This window comes from Myripristis murdjan, chromosome 14, assembly GCF_902150065.1.
Source record: "Myripristis murdjan chromosome 14, fMyrMur1.1, whole genome shotgun sequence".
Classification (NCBI taxonomy): domain Eukaryota; kingdom Metazoa; phylum Chordata; class Actinopteri; order Holocentriformes; family Holocentridae; genus Myripristis; species Myripristis murdjan.
The window spans coordinates 26806203-26824168 of NC_043993.1; the positions used below are offsets into that span (position 1 = coordinate 26806203).

The 17966-nt window shown below is 41.6% G+C and overlaps 1 protein-coding gene across 1 annotated transcript in view; it reads right to left on the bottom strand.

The window, feature by feature from the left end:
• The window catches only part of dlg4a (discs, large homolog 4a (Drosophila)), a 57822-nt gene that overhangs the window by 3165 nt on the left and 36691 nt on the right, over nt 1–17966 (bottom strand). The window contains exons 4-18 of the mRNA XM_030068975.1: nt 11054–11107; nt 9478–9528; nt 9181–9305; nt 6748–6917; nt 6434–6570; nt 4917–5061; nt 4196–4331; nt 3887–4043; nt 3663–3765; nt 2267–2381; nt 1992–2168; nt 1409–1451; nt 1290–1320; nt 257–304; nt 37–138 (exon numbers count right to left, since the gene is read on the bottom strand). Coding sequence (XP_029924835.1) covers nt 37–138; nt 257–304; nt 1290–1320; nt 1409–1451; nt 1992–2168; nt 2267–2381; nt 3663–3765; nt 3887–4043; nt 4196–4331; nt 4917–5061; nt 6434–6570; nt 6748–6917; nt 9181–9305; nt 9478–9528; nt 11054–11107 — 1594 coding nt within the window. The remainder of the gene's footprint in view (nt 1–36; nt 139–256; nt 305–1289; nt 1321–1408; nt 1452–1991; nt 2169–2266; nt 2382–3662; nt 3766–3886; nt 4044–4195; nt 4332–4916; nt 5062–6433; nt 6571–6747; nt 6918–9180; nt 9306–9477; nt 9529–11053; nt 11108–17966) is intronic.

Below are 17966 nucleotides of genomic sequence, written 5' to 3' on the forward strand. Positions count from 1 at the left end.
AGGTTGCATATGGTAAATTACAATATAAATACTTACGTGGGACACAAGATCCAAACTTATCAGGGAACTCAGACAGCAGGTCGTCATTTACCCTGTCCTTCACGGGACCCAGGATGATGATGGGCCTCGCGTAATGAACTTTGCATGGAGAGAAAGAGAAAGAGTTGTGAGAAATTGAAGACGAGAAATACAAACCATGATCTGGAAATTGTCGGGGCAAGCTGTAAATTTCCAATATGCTTTAGCGTGATCTTACCTTCCACTTGTGTGACTGTCTCATAACTGTGTGAAGAGTTATCCCTCCCTGGAGAGGGGATACAGAACAATCAGCTAGGTAGGAATTTTTGTTATCACTGTTGTCATAACGACACTGAGCCTGTGGGGCTTTGCTCTGTGTTCATTCCAGGCAGCACAAGCAAACCAGTCAGCAGAGATTCCTTACTTTTGCTACGACTGGAAGAAAGTCAGACATTGCTTTTCCTAATCATTTTCCCACAAGAGAAACTGATACATGGGTAACACGGCATTTAAACGCGGCTGCTTGAGTACGGCTGTGTTGAAAACGTTCTGGCCAAAAGTGAAGAGGTGAATTGTCCGTTTGCTGCCACTCAAGTCCCTGTGCTTCACTGACATGCTGACTGCAGTCGTATCTGGTTTTGCCCATCGAAACTGTCTTTGCTTTTCAGCTTTTCAGGACAAACGGGGAGATAATGTCATGTGTAACAGTGCAGGTATACAGGAGGGAGCCGCAACAATCTACTTTAAATTACACTGATGAACGTTGTGACTTTGTGTAAGACTTCCTGGGTCAAGGGGTTAGTTGTTGACTGAGAGGTTGACCACAATACTTGTTAATACTTTTTACCTTCTTAATTTCTCAGCCGTGACCCTGGCACTGGTTATTTAGCTTTGTAGTATTACAGGGGTAACTTAAAACACCAAACCACTACACTTGTTGTATAAGTGATAAATAATAGGGATTTATAGTTTTCCTATGATATTTTGATATGTGTCCACTTGTTTAGAGGCTGCTCACTTTGAACTGACCTTGCTGTTGTAATGCCCATCTCTGATGATTCAACCCACTCACCTCCAGACATGTTCCAGTAAAGCAGTAACCTATATTTGGGAAAGGTTGGCTGCAGCTAATGTAAGCAGCTAATCTTGTGTCCTGCTCATTGCTGCAATATTAGTAGACTAGACTGATCAGGCTCCAATCAAACGCAGGAGAACAAGGCAATATGGCCACTATCAGCCTGAACGTACAGTCGTGCTTCAGGCTGGCTTACCTTGAGAGCCCAAGCTGTCTCGACTATGGTCCTGCAACACAAACAAAGAAGGGCCTTAGACTGAGAAACGCTTTTGGGAGAACCTGTCATATTCAAATGGTTCTGCTGAATATGCTTACCCTCTCTTTGGTGTTAACGCGAGACCACTCTTTCCTTTCAACTCTGAGGAAATCAGGAATAAAAAACAAGAAAACGCAGTGAAATTCAGAGAGGGAACAGAGAAAAAAAAGAATGGCTACAGTGGTAATGTTGTTAGGTATATGGAGCTGGTGCAAAGTGGATTTGGCATGGCTAAATTGGCCCAAATTGCATTACACTTTGAGGCTATTATGGCCTTTATACACTGGTTACCATTGCATAAGTGCTGCTTGATTTTTTTTTTTTTTTTTTTTTTTTTTTTTTTTTGTCAGCAAAGGAGAGTTGCAAAAGAAGAACAATCAAGAAGCTAAAATGGTTAAGATATTAATTTACCTCTAGATTTCTGTATGGTAACTGAGCTCACACATCCATGTTTGAAACATCAGAATAATCAGACGGTGACGTGAGCGCCCAAATGCATGAACTCTTTAAGATGTACACTGAGCAGAAAGATTTAATCAAGGTGTGCAGTGAACGGTGAAACAAAACGAGATGATGAAACACAGACATATCAAACAAACACACACACACACACACCCACACACAGTGAGGAGAGCGGCTGACCTGTGCTTGCTGGGGATGAAGCCGACCTCCTCTGCCTCGTTCTGGGGGCTCACCCTGCGGGCCTGCCACCACTCCTCGTCCCCGCAGTCCAGCACGTGGAGAATGTCCCCAAACCTGAAGCCCACCGCCTGACTGAGGAAGCCGCAGTCTGCAGTCTTGTCGTAGTCAAAAAGAGCCCTGAGTGATGGAAGAAGGCAGTAAATCTGTAAGTACCTCTCTTTAAATGTATAATTTATTGCCGTCGCCTGCAGCCAGTGTTTTGTGGAGTCGGAGACCTGACGTAGAAGCCTCTCTTTGGGTTGCTCCTTAGCGTTGTGGTCCCGGAGCCCATGCTGCTGTTCATCAGCTGTTCCCTCAAGTCATGGATCTTGGCTTCAAAACGGCTATACTCTGAAACACACAAACACAAACACATAGAGACTAATTACCAATTATAAGCCTGCAAAAAAAAAAAAAAAAAAAAAAAAAAAGCCTGTCCTCATGAGTCATTTAGCTCCACATCGAGTCTTAATTTTCCTACACCTGAACGAATCAGATACTACCAGTGGGGTTGTTCCACTTGGATCCAGAAATTTCTAGGAAGCGGTGTCAAAATTTTGAAACAAAGCAGAATAACGCACCAATAAACACTCTTCAAATGACATTTCCTTAAATAAGATTCTTGAAACAAGCTGATTTGCAACACAATGGCTTCCACTCCACTGGAAGATTTTTAAATGCAAGGCGAGACTGAATGACTTGCAAAGACGTATTTACTGTTGCTGCGGCATAAAAATATGTGCCATTTTGAATATTTCGTATTTGAAGCATGTCATTCCAAAACCCTATTCATCAATTTGGGACAAACCTTTTTGACCTGAAATTATTCAGAAAGTACAAATGAGTCCATCCTCAGAATAAGTGAGTTGATAGAAAATGCATTAAAATTGCTCCTAATTTAAATAAAAACCCAGAACTTTCCACTTCAAATTTTCAGCAGGTAATATGTGAAAGTTATGAGGGGGGGCGGATATCTTATTCTGGAACCAAACCCTTCACTTCTAGCCTCATGTTACTTAGACGCAGTGGTTCACAGTAACAAAATCATTTTTCAAATATCTCTACTTTACTTGAGTATTTGTTTTTTTTGTAATCTTCTGGCTTTCACTCTCCTACATTTCAAAGACAAATACTGTACTTTTGACTCCATGACATTTCCATGAAGGTGGTCGTTATCCATCACTTTTAAGCACAGCTTTGAAGTCAGCTGTTGATTTTTTTTTTTTTTTTTTTAATCTTTTCTAAGATGTGACTGGCCACATGTCGTGTTCCTCACAGGAGAAAAAACAGCCACAGCACTCGCTGTGAACTGGGTTTGATGTGAAAGTGGAAATATGTCATCCAGCTCTGTGAAACAAGCCTAAGCAAGACATTCACTTTCAAACGGCTTTCTACGACTAAACCAGCTAACCTGGTGGTGGTGAATACATTTATGTTGCAAAGTGGTTCTACAAACAAGTCAAGTCATGGGGTTGTGTACTTTGTCCACCACTGCCTACATCTTCATCACAGAATCAAATATATCCACATGTACATTCACACAAACATTTGCTGCCCCAAAACCAGACATGGATATGTTAACAACGATGCACCCTGTGTATATGTGACACATGTGGCGTGTTGTGGCTTTACCATCTGGTCTGTACTGAGCGATGATGGTCACAGTCTGGCCTGCGTTCTTCAGGGCTGCGGCTGCCTGTTCATGCGTGGCCATGCGCAGGTCCACGCCGTTCACCTGGAACACACAAAATGACCGTTACCACCTAGAGCTGACAAATCTCTGTGTCACTATGGTGTGTGTGTGTGTGTGTGTGTGTGTGTTTGTGTTAAGACTTCATGAAGAATAGTGTCCTCACACTAAGGATCTGGTCGCCCTTGTGCAGCTCTCCGCTGAGGTCAGCGGGACCCCCTGCTAGGATGAAGGAGATAAAGATGCCTTCTCCATCTTCTCCTCCCACAATGTTGAAGCCCAGACCTGTGGAGCCTCGGTGGATCAGCACTCTTCGAGGGTCCCTGCAGACAGATGGTTGAGAGGGTAAAGCAGAAAACAGAGCAGGTCACAACATCAATACAAAGTCAAATTTAGTTCATAAACACAAACACTAAAGCTAATACTCTCCTCCTCCTACTGTTACTTCTACTATCTGTTCTTCTGTTTTGCTTACCTAGGAATGTCTTCGTCTCCCATCATGCCATGCAGAACAGGAGAAAACCGGCTAGGTGAGGTGGGAGTGAGGGCTTGTGGGTAATCTGACCCCAGATAACTGGGGTGACTGAGGTCTGTATCCATGTGAGAATATGCTGGAGAAACACAGACACAAAAACCAAAGCAGGATTAACACACAACATAATATAAAGTCTATAATGCACCTTACACCAGGCATGTGCACAAAGAAATCCCCTTTGGAAAGTCATGTGTTTATCTTTTCTCTAAAAATGTGTGCTATCATCTCATATATTATTTTAAGATTTTGAGATATAGGGGAAGCCTTTTTTATCAACATAGTCATGTGTCAACCACTTCACTCCATACCTATCAAACCTCATCATGGTCTAGGAAAATACAATTTTTACAAATCTTATCAGTCATTTACTGAGGTGCATCTATCCAATAAAAAAAGCCAAAAAAAAAAAAATAAAAAAAAATGACTGTGTGAAAATGTAACTACATCCTGAATCTTGGTTTTGTATTTTCCTGCAGTTCCCACAATGTTCTTCTCTGTTTGACTACTTGTCTTCCACCATGTACTGTATTTTCCAAATAATTTCTGAACAGCTATGTTGAAATGCTCTTGTTTATTTGTCTGGACCTCTTGCCCCCGGCATGCCTGGGAAAAGTCGGTCAACACAGTGTAAAAAAAAAAAAAAAAAGAGAGTGATCCATACTGCTGGTGAGGTCTGGAGGGTTGTAAGAGTTGGTCAGGTACAGGTTGTTGGGCTTGGCCACCCTGAGGTAGACCACCTCGGCTGTGTTCTTCAAAGCCCCCACCGCGTCCTCATGCATCACGTCCTCCAGACACACACTGTTCACCTGACCAGGCGCACAAAGCAAGGAGACATAATCAGGACCATTATGTACAATTTACAGCTATACAAGGCACAGAGCTCTACGATTTATAACAAACTCTGGCTCCTGTACTCATCATCGAATGCTTTATGATTTGATTTGACTCCAGCAGTCGTCAGCTTTGTTCCACCAGGTGGCGTCCTTACAAACTTCCACAGATCTAAGGGCAAAAACCTTCTCCTAATTTGCTCCCTGGACTTAGAATAATCTGCAAAGGATGCTAAATTTTAATAATCTAATTCACTTGGAAGAATTTAAAGCAACAAAATGCAACTGCCTCATTTGAGCTGGTTTTAGCCTCTTCCTTGTATGTTTGGTCCCTGTCCGGTGTATTTTACTCTATTTAAACTCTATTTAATCTTGGACTGGTCTCCCTTGGAAAAGAGATCATCCATCTCAAGGGGTTAAATAAGGGTTAGATAATAAATTACAAAATAAAACATTTTAAAAAAGGCTCTGTGTGGAAGGGTGCTGCTCGATCATCTGACAAAATGTGACACTGTGTCCCCCAAGCTGACACATCCAAGGTGGCGTTCACATGGAACATTTGGCATCTGTCACTTTCACGACCAAGCTGGCACTGGAACCCTTTGAACACATTTTACAGTTCAGGGAAAATGGCATTTCTCCATGTAAACTGACACAATTTGACATAAAAGTGTGGTTTGAAAGGGTCTTCATACAGGTGGTGCTTATCTATCCACCTACAATGTCAGCTTCACACCAAATCTATGCAAGGACACACAGTCTAAGTGCTTGAACATAGAGAGGAATTTGTGTATGGGAATTCAGTGACATGCACATAAAAGTACAGTGTGTGTGTGTGTGTGTGTCCTAGATTATATATTTATAAAACAGAGCACGTGACCTTATTAAACAATGATGGCCATTTTTTATAAACAGAGTCGTAGAATCATGGTGTCACATCCTATTTAGGAGTAAAGCACTGGACATCTCGGACACCATTTAGTAGAAATTCTAGCACCATTTTGATGCTGCTGGTGCTGAACTTGGACCTGCTTTGCTACAGTCTCCCTGCTGTCCAACAGATGGCAGTAACACTGCTCGACACACACTGTGGCACTGCCACAGTTAAAACATTTATCCCATCCCACACATCTATTACCATATTAATGAAAGTAATCTCAGGGCATGAAAATTACAGCTGTAATTTATCTTGGCTCTTAATACATCAATGCTGCTGAAGTACACAAGTGTGTGAGCGTCGGTCTGTGTGTATGTTTGTGTATGTCTGCCAAATGAGAAAACCAGGGCTTTCAAGTGTGTGTGCGTACACATGAGCATGCATGCTGGCTAGGATATACGAGTGACCGACCGCTAATATCTTATCCCCAATCTGCAGACGGCCATCTTTATGAGCAGCACCGCCTTCAATGATCTTGGTGACATAGATACTGTTATCTCCTGGTATGTGCTGGTTTCCCACCCCTCCAGCGATGCTGAAACCTAAACCTGGGGAAAAAGGATGAGAAAGGGAGGGAGCAAGAGAGGCAGGTATGGGTTAATTCTGAGCAGAGATGCTAAATCCAGATGGCAGAGCTAAGATGGGTGAAAAGCATTCAAATGCCCACACAAAATCACTGACACACTGATCCATAATCACGCATGCTGTCAAACACTCACAACTACCTTTGGGCCCTTTGATGAGTTTGATCTCAGTGACTTTCTCTGCTGCTGGTTTTCTGCGGAGGACGTAGAGGCGGACGATAGCACCTGCCTCCTTAAGAGCCTCCACAGCTTGGCTGTGTGTCACCTCCCTCACATCGACATCATTCACAAAGAGGATGCAATCATTCACACTAAGAAACAGACAGAGGGAAGGAGACAGTGGGAGGGAAAGTGAAAATGCAGCATGAGTTTGTTTTGGTGAGCAAATCTGGTATAATACGCCACCTGACAAGGTCAGGAGCAGTCAACTTCCAACATTTGCTGTGCTGCGGATCCGGTGTCACCACCAGCGTTAAGTGCTCCCCCTTCCCAACTCTCAATATCTGATTGTAAATTGAGAATAAAAGAATGACAAAACCGTTGTGTTATTGATCTATGAGGTTCTGGACAACTGCACCATAGTTATTTTTTTTATCGTGAATGATGAAAGGTTGATACATACAGGAAAAGTGACAGCTTGGGGGTTCAAGAACTGCGAGCGTAATTTGATGAAACAGCAATTTTCAGACAAACACAATTTTCCTTGAAAGGCCTAAAAACGTTACTTATCACAATGCCATTTGTGTGCTTACAATTGGATTTCTGCTCGAGAAAAATTGCCTGCAAAATTTAGAAATAATCTGTGGGGTCACAAGAGGTTTAATTATAGAGAGACATCAATAAAACCATCTCCAAAGGGAAGCAGAGACACTGCATCGTTATACGAGGGACTGCACAGTGACAGGCAGAGCTGAGCGATGTTGGCAATAAATAATTTGATCTTCATAGAAAGAAGAGTGTATTTTTTTCATCATTTTAAAATAGCTCATAGATGAAAGAAACGCTGTCTTTTTGGATGTGTACTCATTGTGTACAACAAAAAGGCTTCTACATAACACCAGAATGTTTACTTAAAGTTGTGCCATACAAGAAGCCTTTTGGTGTCATTTAAAAAAGCCCCCGAATTTCATGTGCATATGATTTTTATGATTTTACATAAACCATTACCGTGTCATAAAAACATTTATGCACATATGAAATGTTCTATATCAGCTATACTACAAGGACTTTCTTAGAGGTGATATATGAGTCATCAAACAGAGATAACAAATGATCTATAGGGATGCCAGTGCCATTCTATTTATGGCATGAATTTAGGACTTTGTTACAGATTCTCAAATTATAGGAGATTATATGAGATCCAGAGAGACTACTACATGAGCAACCATAGGATTGCAAGAGTATTGTCTTTATTACTCTCCCTGAGGTGTTTGACACATTGCTCGCAGCAATCATAAAAGGCCAAGAAAGCCCGTGCATTCAGGCAAATATTAATCCTTGGTTCCAGGACTCCAGAAACTCGGAAGTCATCCCAGAGGGCTGCTGATAGGTCGTATGAAAAGATGAGGGTGTGACGCCTCAGTCTGTGTCATGGTTATTGTAGTGTTACAGGGAAAAGGGCTCATAAAATGCACAAACTCTGCACTACAAGCTGTTTCAAAGGTGGGAAAACAAACTTCACATTTGTCACAAATTCTTGTAATGGCCTCCCTGAGAATCTGTTCCCTCTAATCTTTTCCTTGAGATCTAATTTCTGTATATTAAACAATGCCATTTGCTGTTTGTTTGGTTGGCATTGCATCTTTTTTTTTTCATCTGAAGTCTGTCTTCACTGCTGGTTCCTACACATTTCCTCCATTTGCACAATAAAATTAAGCATATCACAAGCACTAGGAGATTTAAATCTTAACAGTGGGATTATGGAGTTTCATATGGTAAGCCAAAATCTTGACACAGAAAAAATATACAGTATATTTAATTTAATATATATGCTGTATACATGTATTACACCCACACCTTCTCCTTTCCTTCTTGTTTTGCTCAAAATGGGTCCAAACCTGGTATGCACAGTATAAACAAGAATCATTTGTGCCCCAAAAAACAAAATAAAAATAGATCAATCATACTGCAGACACAGCAAGTGTTTCACGATCAAAACTGCAGGAAAATTCACAAGTGATGGCCGATATTGATCTGGTTGAGATGTGCCAGCCTTGAACGAGAGGCGAGTTCATCTATCCTCTCTAATGTAACTGTGACACTGGATGGGCTCCACTGCTGTATTGTACTTGGTTCTTAAAATGAAGGGGTCAGGTTAGATCTGGGCAGTGGACTGGGCGGGCTCGCTGGTGCAAAAACAGCCAGTTGTCTGAGTGAGTGAACACAAAGGATAATGTGCAAGAGGGCTGGCAGAGAAAAATACAGGGGACGGCTGCAGCAGAGCTACATGTGTCTCCTCTGAAAACCCCCTGAGCTATCCCAAGGTTTTTAATTGTATGTAAGTTAAGGTCTGAGAGAGGATATATGAATTTATGTATGCAGGCTAAGAGAATGTATGTGCTCATGTGGCTTTACCTCAGCCGTCCATCTTGAGCTGCAGCTCCTCCAGGTATGATTTTAGTGATGAAGATGCTGGGATCATCGCCCACATGGGGATTGTCTGTTCCCCCTGCTATGCTGAAGCCCAGGCCTGAGTTACCCTGAACAAATACACAGGCGGATTATTAATCACAGCAGGGGCATTTAATGGTGGCTTTTATCCTGTAAAGATCACATGATTAGTACTAAATAAAGCCACCAATCACTAGGAGTGTATAAAAGAATGGATGTGTACATTAAAGTCAGTATGAATGGACCGACCGACAGACTCACTCTCTCCAGTGTGATCTCCTCATACTCGATTTCCCCCTCTGTCCCATTCACCTGTGAGAATAAGATGTTGCTGTTTCTGTTAACTGCTATTTAGGGAGAAACTGGTTTCATTTTATGATAGTCATCCTTTTCGTACAGGAAATCAAACATATTTATAAACAGTGCAGTCCAATTTAGACCACAAACCTCCACCAGCACTTAACATTTATCTGGCACACAAAGCTCCTTTGTAGTGGTTTATTTTTGTTTAGCGTTTGCCTGCTGGGTTTGATTTTCCAAGAAAATAACGTGTGAATGCAAAGCTGTTTCGCAGCTGATTTCAAAGTGCCTGCATGCAGCATATTACTGTAAATATCATGATCAACAAATTGTGGCCATTCACAATCTGGATTGACACTAAAATCTACTTTATCTGTCCTCAAAATTTCACCTAAATCCATCTTGCCAATAAAAAGACAGACAAGTGAAAACATCCTTACTTGAGTGTGATATTTGCATTTTTGTTAAAGGAATACTTCAATGTTTTGGGCAAAATACCCTGAAATTCCAAGACCTGTATTTCACGTGCACATCATACACTGTGTAAATAAGACAGCTTCAGAGCTGCTGTAACATTTATTTTTTTCACTTTGACAGAGCGAGGCTAATGACTCCCATAGACGTCAAGTCTTTATGCTAAGCTAACATGAAATACATATAGGAACTGAACCACTGGACTTAACAGAGGTGAAAATGGTACATTATCGTGTCTTAGTCTGGGCAAATGGGAAAGAGGCAAAAAATTGAAAAAGCCCAAAATGTTGGAGTATTCCTTTAAAGTTTCTTTTTCACATTGTCTGTATTGGATCGTCCACAGCAAAGGGAAACACAAAGGCCGGGACGACGTGCAGCCAAAGGTCCGAGGACACTGTGGTTACATGACATGTGCCTTAGCTCACTGAGTCACTGGGAGACTGGATAGATCGCCTACTGAGAACAGGGCCACTGTAGCACATGCTTTATATCTGATCGCTGCTGAGTTCACCATCTGGTTAAAGAGCTGAGCTACATATCAGCTGCACCTCTATAATTAAAAAAAAATCCCTAAGGAAGGGAGACTCAAGCAACTTCAAACTGCATTGTTTAGGTGTTTGACCCAGAAAACACTTTCTCATACTGCTGTAGCGCTGCAAAAGTAGTCATCTATGAGGACTGGCTTTTTACTCTAAGAGGCTTCACTCCCTAATCCCTTACCATTCATGGTCACGTTTTAGAGGTGTTTCACATCTCATTTTTTTTTTTAAACTATATTTTCGAAGAAGTCATACAAATTAAGTCACATTACTGTTCTGTTCAGTTCAAAATGTATATCAGAGGGTGTGTACATAATTTATTCATCCAGTAAATTTTGAACATTAACTTTAAAAGCTTAATTAAAAAGGAGTAAAATTAATAATTCGAATTAGAACAATACACAAAGTCACATCTGGAAAGTATTGAAATGACTGATAATATAGACTGAGCGTAAAGCAGCATATAGGTTAGTCAGAGTCTAACATAATAACACAATAAAGAGAAGATTAAACATAATCCTTACATATGGGGAGCCATCGAGTGTGTCAGTGTTCACCACCACTGGAGGAGAATTTCCCTGGAGGCAGAGAAGGAAGTGGCAGAAACGTTATTAAGAAATAAGAGCAGAAACTCAAAGAGCAGGCACCTCTGGTATGAATCCTCAGCATGGCACCTCTGCCTCCGCCTCTCCTGCAGTCACAGCCAAGAATGATGGCCATTTTAGCTCTTGGCTGTGATAACACTGTTCTCACTCCGCTGTGGATGTCACTCTGCTAGGGGAGAGAGTGCACCGCCAGAAAGAGTCATTTGTTACGATCCATCGACAATGGACATGGAAACAACTGATGTGAGCCCTGTTTTTCCTCTGCCTTGCTCATTGGTTTAGGTTGGAGCAGCTTAGAAGGGGGCAATATGGGGCAATATGAAGATTTACAATCAAGGTTATCAGTAGTGTTAAATAATTATGAATACACATTGAATTCATTTCACTGCATTATGTATTTAAAATTACCACCAAAAACACTGGCTGATGACCAACCATCGGCTTGGTGTGTCACAGCGTAAAGTGTAGAGCCCAAGAAAGCATCTCAGTGTTTCAGCAACTCATTAACTAAGAACAAGGCAATAGACACACCAAGAAAATGAGTCAATAACAAGACAGGCAGATTAGATTGCACTGATATGAGTTACATTTACCTGCTCTCTCTCACTCTCTCTCTCTCTCTCTCTGTCTCTCTGAGTCTCTCTCTCGCTCACACACACAGGATGTCAGGGACACTGAATATGCAGCCACAGCTCACTTACAGTCAGTATTAACCTCTGCACAGCATCTTTATTCTTCTGCTTTTTTTTTTTTTTTTTAAATCCCTGCTATTTTTCTCACACGCTCTCATCCTTGTCTGCTTCTTTCCAGGATAGATTTTCTGTGCGTAAAGGCATTTTAGGTCTGAAGATGCAAATTTAGCATCATGTACTCCTCAGAGAGTGTTCAGTCTGCAGCATCTCTGACTCTATAAACTCCTGTATTTATTTCTGTCATTGTTTCGTCCCACCCTGATTAGCATGGGGAAGACGCTGTGCATCTAAAGTGCTTACAGAACAGCAAACAGCAGCAGCAGCAGCATAAAATCAGCTTACTGACCTTCACAGACCTGACAGCTCTAATACACAGGGCTGGTACACACACACACACGCACACAGACGCATGCACACACACACACACATACATACAAATGAAACTACCATTAAAAATTGAACAACATTCCAAGGATTTAAGGAAAATAATAATCTTCATATCCGTTCCCAGTACCTTTTTGTAATGGCTACAGGATACAATCTCACTCAGAGATAGTGGAAATTAAACCAAAGCATATTACCCTTAAGTGTTGCCTATACTCAGGAAAACTCAGGGAATTGGCTCAGAATGTATCATAATTATTCCCATAAAATTGGAGTCAAACATCAACCATGATGTAAGAATATATGGCTCAAATGATGAACAGACTTGAAACTCTGCCACAGAGAACTCAAGAGCCCTACTTTTCCTGTGCGCTGTTAGATTATAGCAGCAGTGAGCGGAGCTTTACCCTTTAGCTGTGTCTAACGGGCCGTGCTACTCAACATTACGTCAAGAGCATCCTTATCTGGAGACAGAAATAACAGGCATAGCCAGCAGAAATCCAAGCCCAGCGCAGGCAGTTACCCTGCAGGGATTTTGACAGAGCCCTCTCCGCTCCCCGCTCTGTTCTGTCAACTTGTTAGAAGTCGGGGTTGTGAGGATTTACATTGTTTGGCCGTTGCCCACCAATATTTTAGCAGCACCTATACAGCTGAGCCATCCACTGCTGCGCCTCTAATGCCAGCAACACCATCCATCCTCATGCAGACCTTCACCTCCTGATACACCACAAACCAAGTGTCAGAATGAATTTGCAATGAAAGACTCAGCTAAAACAGATCCACTGTGCTTTGTTCAGTTGTGTAATTTCGACATTTTGCAGTATTTACAGTACAGTATTTTTACAGCATATTAGATTATATAATTTGATTTCTAACATAATTTCCTGAGAAAAATTAGGGGTTGGCGACATGGCCTTAAAATACTATCACAATAATTTTTTAGGGTAATTTGCATTAATGATATTCAAGATGATATGAAAAAATAAAATAATAACTACAGAATGGCACTGTATGGGGGCAAGGGGGTCATTGTCTATTGAAAATATATGAAAAAATACATTAGCCTATATCTACCTTACTATTTCTTGTTTCATCATTTTAATTCAAATTAATTTTTCAGCTTATTTTAGTGTTTTTACTCCATCTGTATCTAAGGACACTTTGTTCAATAAAGTGCAGTAGTGAGGCTTTTATGGTGCCATAAAGGTAACAAATTTTGATACCCAGCTCTAATAACAACATGTTTAAGATGTATGTGTCTGGGCAGATGAAAGTGCTGGCTTCACGGTGACAGTGACCACAAAGCTGCGCGGGAGTGATGAGAAAGTAATGGCTCTAATGGGAAAACCTGAATGGGTTGAATTATACTTGGGCAGCCATTATTAATATTTATACCTGGGCAGTGTGGAAAACGCTGAACTAATTTGTGGTCAGAGGCTGACGCTGCTCTGTTAGTTGTTGTGGTGACAGAAAGCTGTAGGCAAAAGCAACAACGTGTCTTCATACTGCTATACCATGGATATCATGATATGATACTTTTTTTTCATGTGCAAATTTATACCGGTATTATTGTGAACAATATGACATGGCACAGCCCCTGTTGCAATAGTATGATCAGTTACGTCACATCAAAAACTGATATCTGGCATGCGCTGTACTGGAATTATACACAACAGCCTTTTTAAATTCTCCACTCACATCTGACTGTAAAAACTTGCTGACAGTGGAAAGCATGCCAGTCTGTCACTGTAAGGGTGTAGCTCCGTACTGTATATGCCCTTTCACAAATACCACATGTGAATTACATCATACGTGGCAATAATCTGATCAATCTGCTTCTATGTACGCCGGGTATGTATGCATGGTAGTCCACCGATTATCTGCATGTTCACACCTCCGGCTCCGCGTTCCTTTCGGTCTTTTTCACACTTTATACATGGCAGAGTACGCAGTGGTAACTTCAAATATCAGCAGAAAGGATGATGTCATATCTGCTGGTAGTGGATACAAAGCAAGGCTTGCATTAGAGGCTCTGCACACCTTTTAGCAGCTGGAAAGCCTTTCCATATAAAAGCAAGTACCTAATGCCCTCTATTGAAATTTGCAATTTCACATTATGAATAAGTGTGTGCCAGAAAATGAAAGAGGGCCTTTTGATAGCGGCAATTAAGCAGGCATGCAGTGAGAGGTGGTTTTCTGTAAGCCTGATGAGTGTCTGAATCTGAATCTCTGCTCCTCTGTTGAAGTGTTGAACAGAGAAAGCAGGGTAAACACTGAGAGAGATAACAACACCAAAGACTCCAGACTGGCCCTAACCTCAAGGCGGTACAGTGCTAATGAAGGGATGACAATGAGAAGGCAAGTGTGTTTGTGTGTGAAGCGTTGTGTTGAGCGTGCTGGGGGCTGGGTGGTGATTTGGGAAGAGAATGGCATGAGACTTAAAGGTACCTCTGTGCTTGTATGTGGGTTGTAAGTGTGAGTTTGAGAGCAGGATATGACAGAGGCTAAATTGGATGGCAGGGTATAGCTCTCACATTTGCTTGTGTGTGGTTTTCAAATTAGAGATGAAAAAAAAAAAAACACTAATTCTAAATGTGTTGCAACACCATTAGAACAGGATTTCCACACATCTGTGAAGAAACACACACAGCCAGTGGAGCATTTGATCAGGCATGCTGTGATTCAAATATTTATCATCATGGGCCCTATACGCAGCGACAGCCTTAAATTAACCTGAGCTGTTTACCTGCGCACATGCTTATTATTATGAATGGCATCCAACATATTCTGCAACCACAAACGTCATTCCTGTGCTAAAACAGCAAAAGAACAAACATTTAGAAGCACAATCATCGCAAAGAAGAGCACAAATACGTCAATAATGCTTTTTAGGAAACAAGTCGTAATAAACCCACATGTCAACTGGGTGCCTACCAGCATGTGATGTCGATGTTTCTTGGCTTTGCGTACGTTGTTGATGAAGCGGCAGCCCATCTTTTTGGCGTACCACACAGACATAAACATCCTGCCGGAGCGCTGGAAACTAGACTACGATGGGGACCGGGGAGCAAACCCTGCTCACCTCCAAAAATGACAGACACGCCCAGTGAGTGAGTGGGTGGGTGAAAGTGTGAGATGAAGCTTCAGAGGTGTCTCCTCTGAAAAACACAGCAAAAGCACCACCGCACATTCAGCCTTCGTTAAAAAGGCCTTATTGCTATTGCGTGCCGTAACAGCTGCTCTGAAACCAAAGGGACGCCACATTAACTAAATGAAATACTGGATCATTAAACATATGCTGTTTAACTTAGCACATGCATGTCCAACTTAACTTTGTATTCAGTCTATATAAAAACATCCTAATACCACAGATACAGAGCTTTACGCAGAGGATACAGCTTTTTACAATTTTAAATCCAGACTTGCAGAAAGAGGGCAGCCCAGTGAGAATATTCCTCTTGCTGAGTCGGCGTTGGAGACCTCCTTGGAGGAAGCCCCATTCCATCCTCTAAACCGTGGCTCGAGCTATCAAAATGACTCCTAGCCTGTTAAACGTGGCATCAACTGGTACCTCGTCGTCCTCTCTACAGAAATGACCGATCCACACCGGGAATTAAAAGAAAATCAGCATTCACAACCAGATCCCGTCGTTCTCCGTCATCTGTTTCACAGGACTGCATAACCGGAGCCTCTCTGCTCCTGCTCTGAGCTCAGGGAGATTGCAGTTCATATTTTCTGCTGCTACTGTACCCCTCCCATCCCCGCTGCTCAGGGAAAGAGGAGCGAGCAGGAAAGTTTGATGGCAATTACTCAGCTGTCTCTCTGTATAATGTTGAAGCCGGTGATGTGAGAGGGGAAGGAATTATACTTCAGCTGAACTGAGAGGGACAGCAGCTCAAACTGGACTAACTTATCCCAGGGACCACTTCAAACTGATGGGGGGGCACCGCCTGCTAAGCTCCAATTCTACAGTCAGTCAGCCAGACAGAGTGCTGAGACCACAGCCGCACCGGGGATTGTAGGGAGGATGGAAAAAAAAAAAAAAAACAAAAAAAACATGTATGACATCGGATTATATCTGCTTGTCACGTGTGTTTCCCCAAGTTCTTGCTTTTCTCTTTTAAGATGTTCCTACGAATTGATGATTTGGTGATGAAATTTTTATGCAAAAGAAAGTGTTCACAGATAGTGCAAGGCCTTGCAATTTTGACCATCCTCTCTTACATCATCTTCATTAACTCTTTCATGCCCTTAAAGGAAACAGCATGAATAACAGTTTTCATAACTCCTTGCTAATTTTCTACAACAATGTGCACAGGGCTTCTGGTAACTTAAACAGTGTCACCCACTTTTTTTAAGTGGGTCATCCTGGGTGGAAAAAAAAACGTGCTTGCTTGGTTTTTAAAGCGATATAAGACATTTACTTGTTAACAAGCAAATTACTGCCACTTTCTTCTGTGACTTTATCCAAGTAAACACATAAAGTCACATAAAATGCATTAACTTTGCAAAAAGTTGCAAAGTTAAAAGTTGTGTTAAAATCAAACATGTTGGTGGTCATCATTAATCACAGAACTGTCATTTCATCCTGCCCTGTGTTCTGCTTGTTTTTATAAATAATTTCACTCAACCATTGCCTTTTTTCTCTGACTTTTATCCATATTATTTCATCATTAATTAAGTGAGACTCTCTTAAGCCCCTCTATTTTTATTTCACCTGCACAAGGTATCTACTTACTCCTGTTTATGCTTTCTCATATTCCTTTTGAGAAATGAATAAATAGTAAAATACTAATGATATACTTCTTCTGCTGCTTAGCTTGATGTTGTTGCTGCCAGTGGATTCAGCGCCATGGACAGCAACACACTTAGACAGGAAGGAGAATGAGATGGGTGGGATGTGTGAAGAAGAAAATTATTTGCTGATTACACTGTGTGATATACTGCTTGGCATTCATCATTTGCAGCTCCTCAAGCAAATTATTAATTAGTTTGTGTGGCCTGATGAAGGCACACAACTGCTGATGCTGAAAAGAGCAGAATTCACTGGGAAAACATGACTTTAATTCACAGCTTTCTCATAGCTCGCTCATGCACACTCTCTCTGAAACAGGCAGATGGACAGAAAAACGTGTGATGTATATGTATGTATGTGTGCACATATCCACACACACACACACACACACACACACACATACACACAAATGCAAGCACGCACAGCAGTTACGTAAGGACATGCTGAAGGACAAGCTCTCAGCTGACATTTCACTAAATAAAATTCACTCTACCTATCTAATTTTCCCACCCTTTGAGCTGCAAGGCCCTCACTATCTGTCTTGCTCCACCATTCAGCACGAACAGCTCTCTCCTCTTCTTCAGTGCATTTTTTTTTTACCCTCCCTTTCCTCCCCCCCTCTCCTTCCCAGTAGACCTGAGCTGCAGCTGCACAGTAATTACACTGAAGCTGCAGGGACATATTTAAACATTTATTAAAGAAAAGTAAGGAGGACGAAGAAAATGGAGATAGAAACCAGATACCGACCAGACAAGAGAGTAGAGTAGAAAGGGAGGGGGGGTTGATGGGGAGCTCTTGGGGAAACACCAGAGAAAACGGTAATTGAATCCTCACATTAAAAAAAAAAAAAAGAGGAACGATTGCCTTTTTGTGCTCAATGTCAAACACATCTTAGAGGTGTTGACAGTATTTAGTCGGAGCGGGGTTTGTGGTGAAAAGTAGATGTGGGGGAACAATGCTC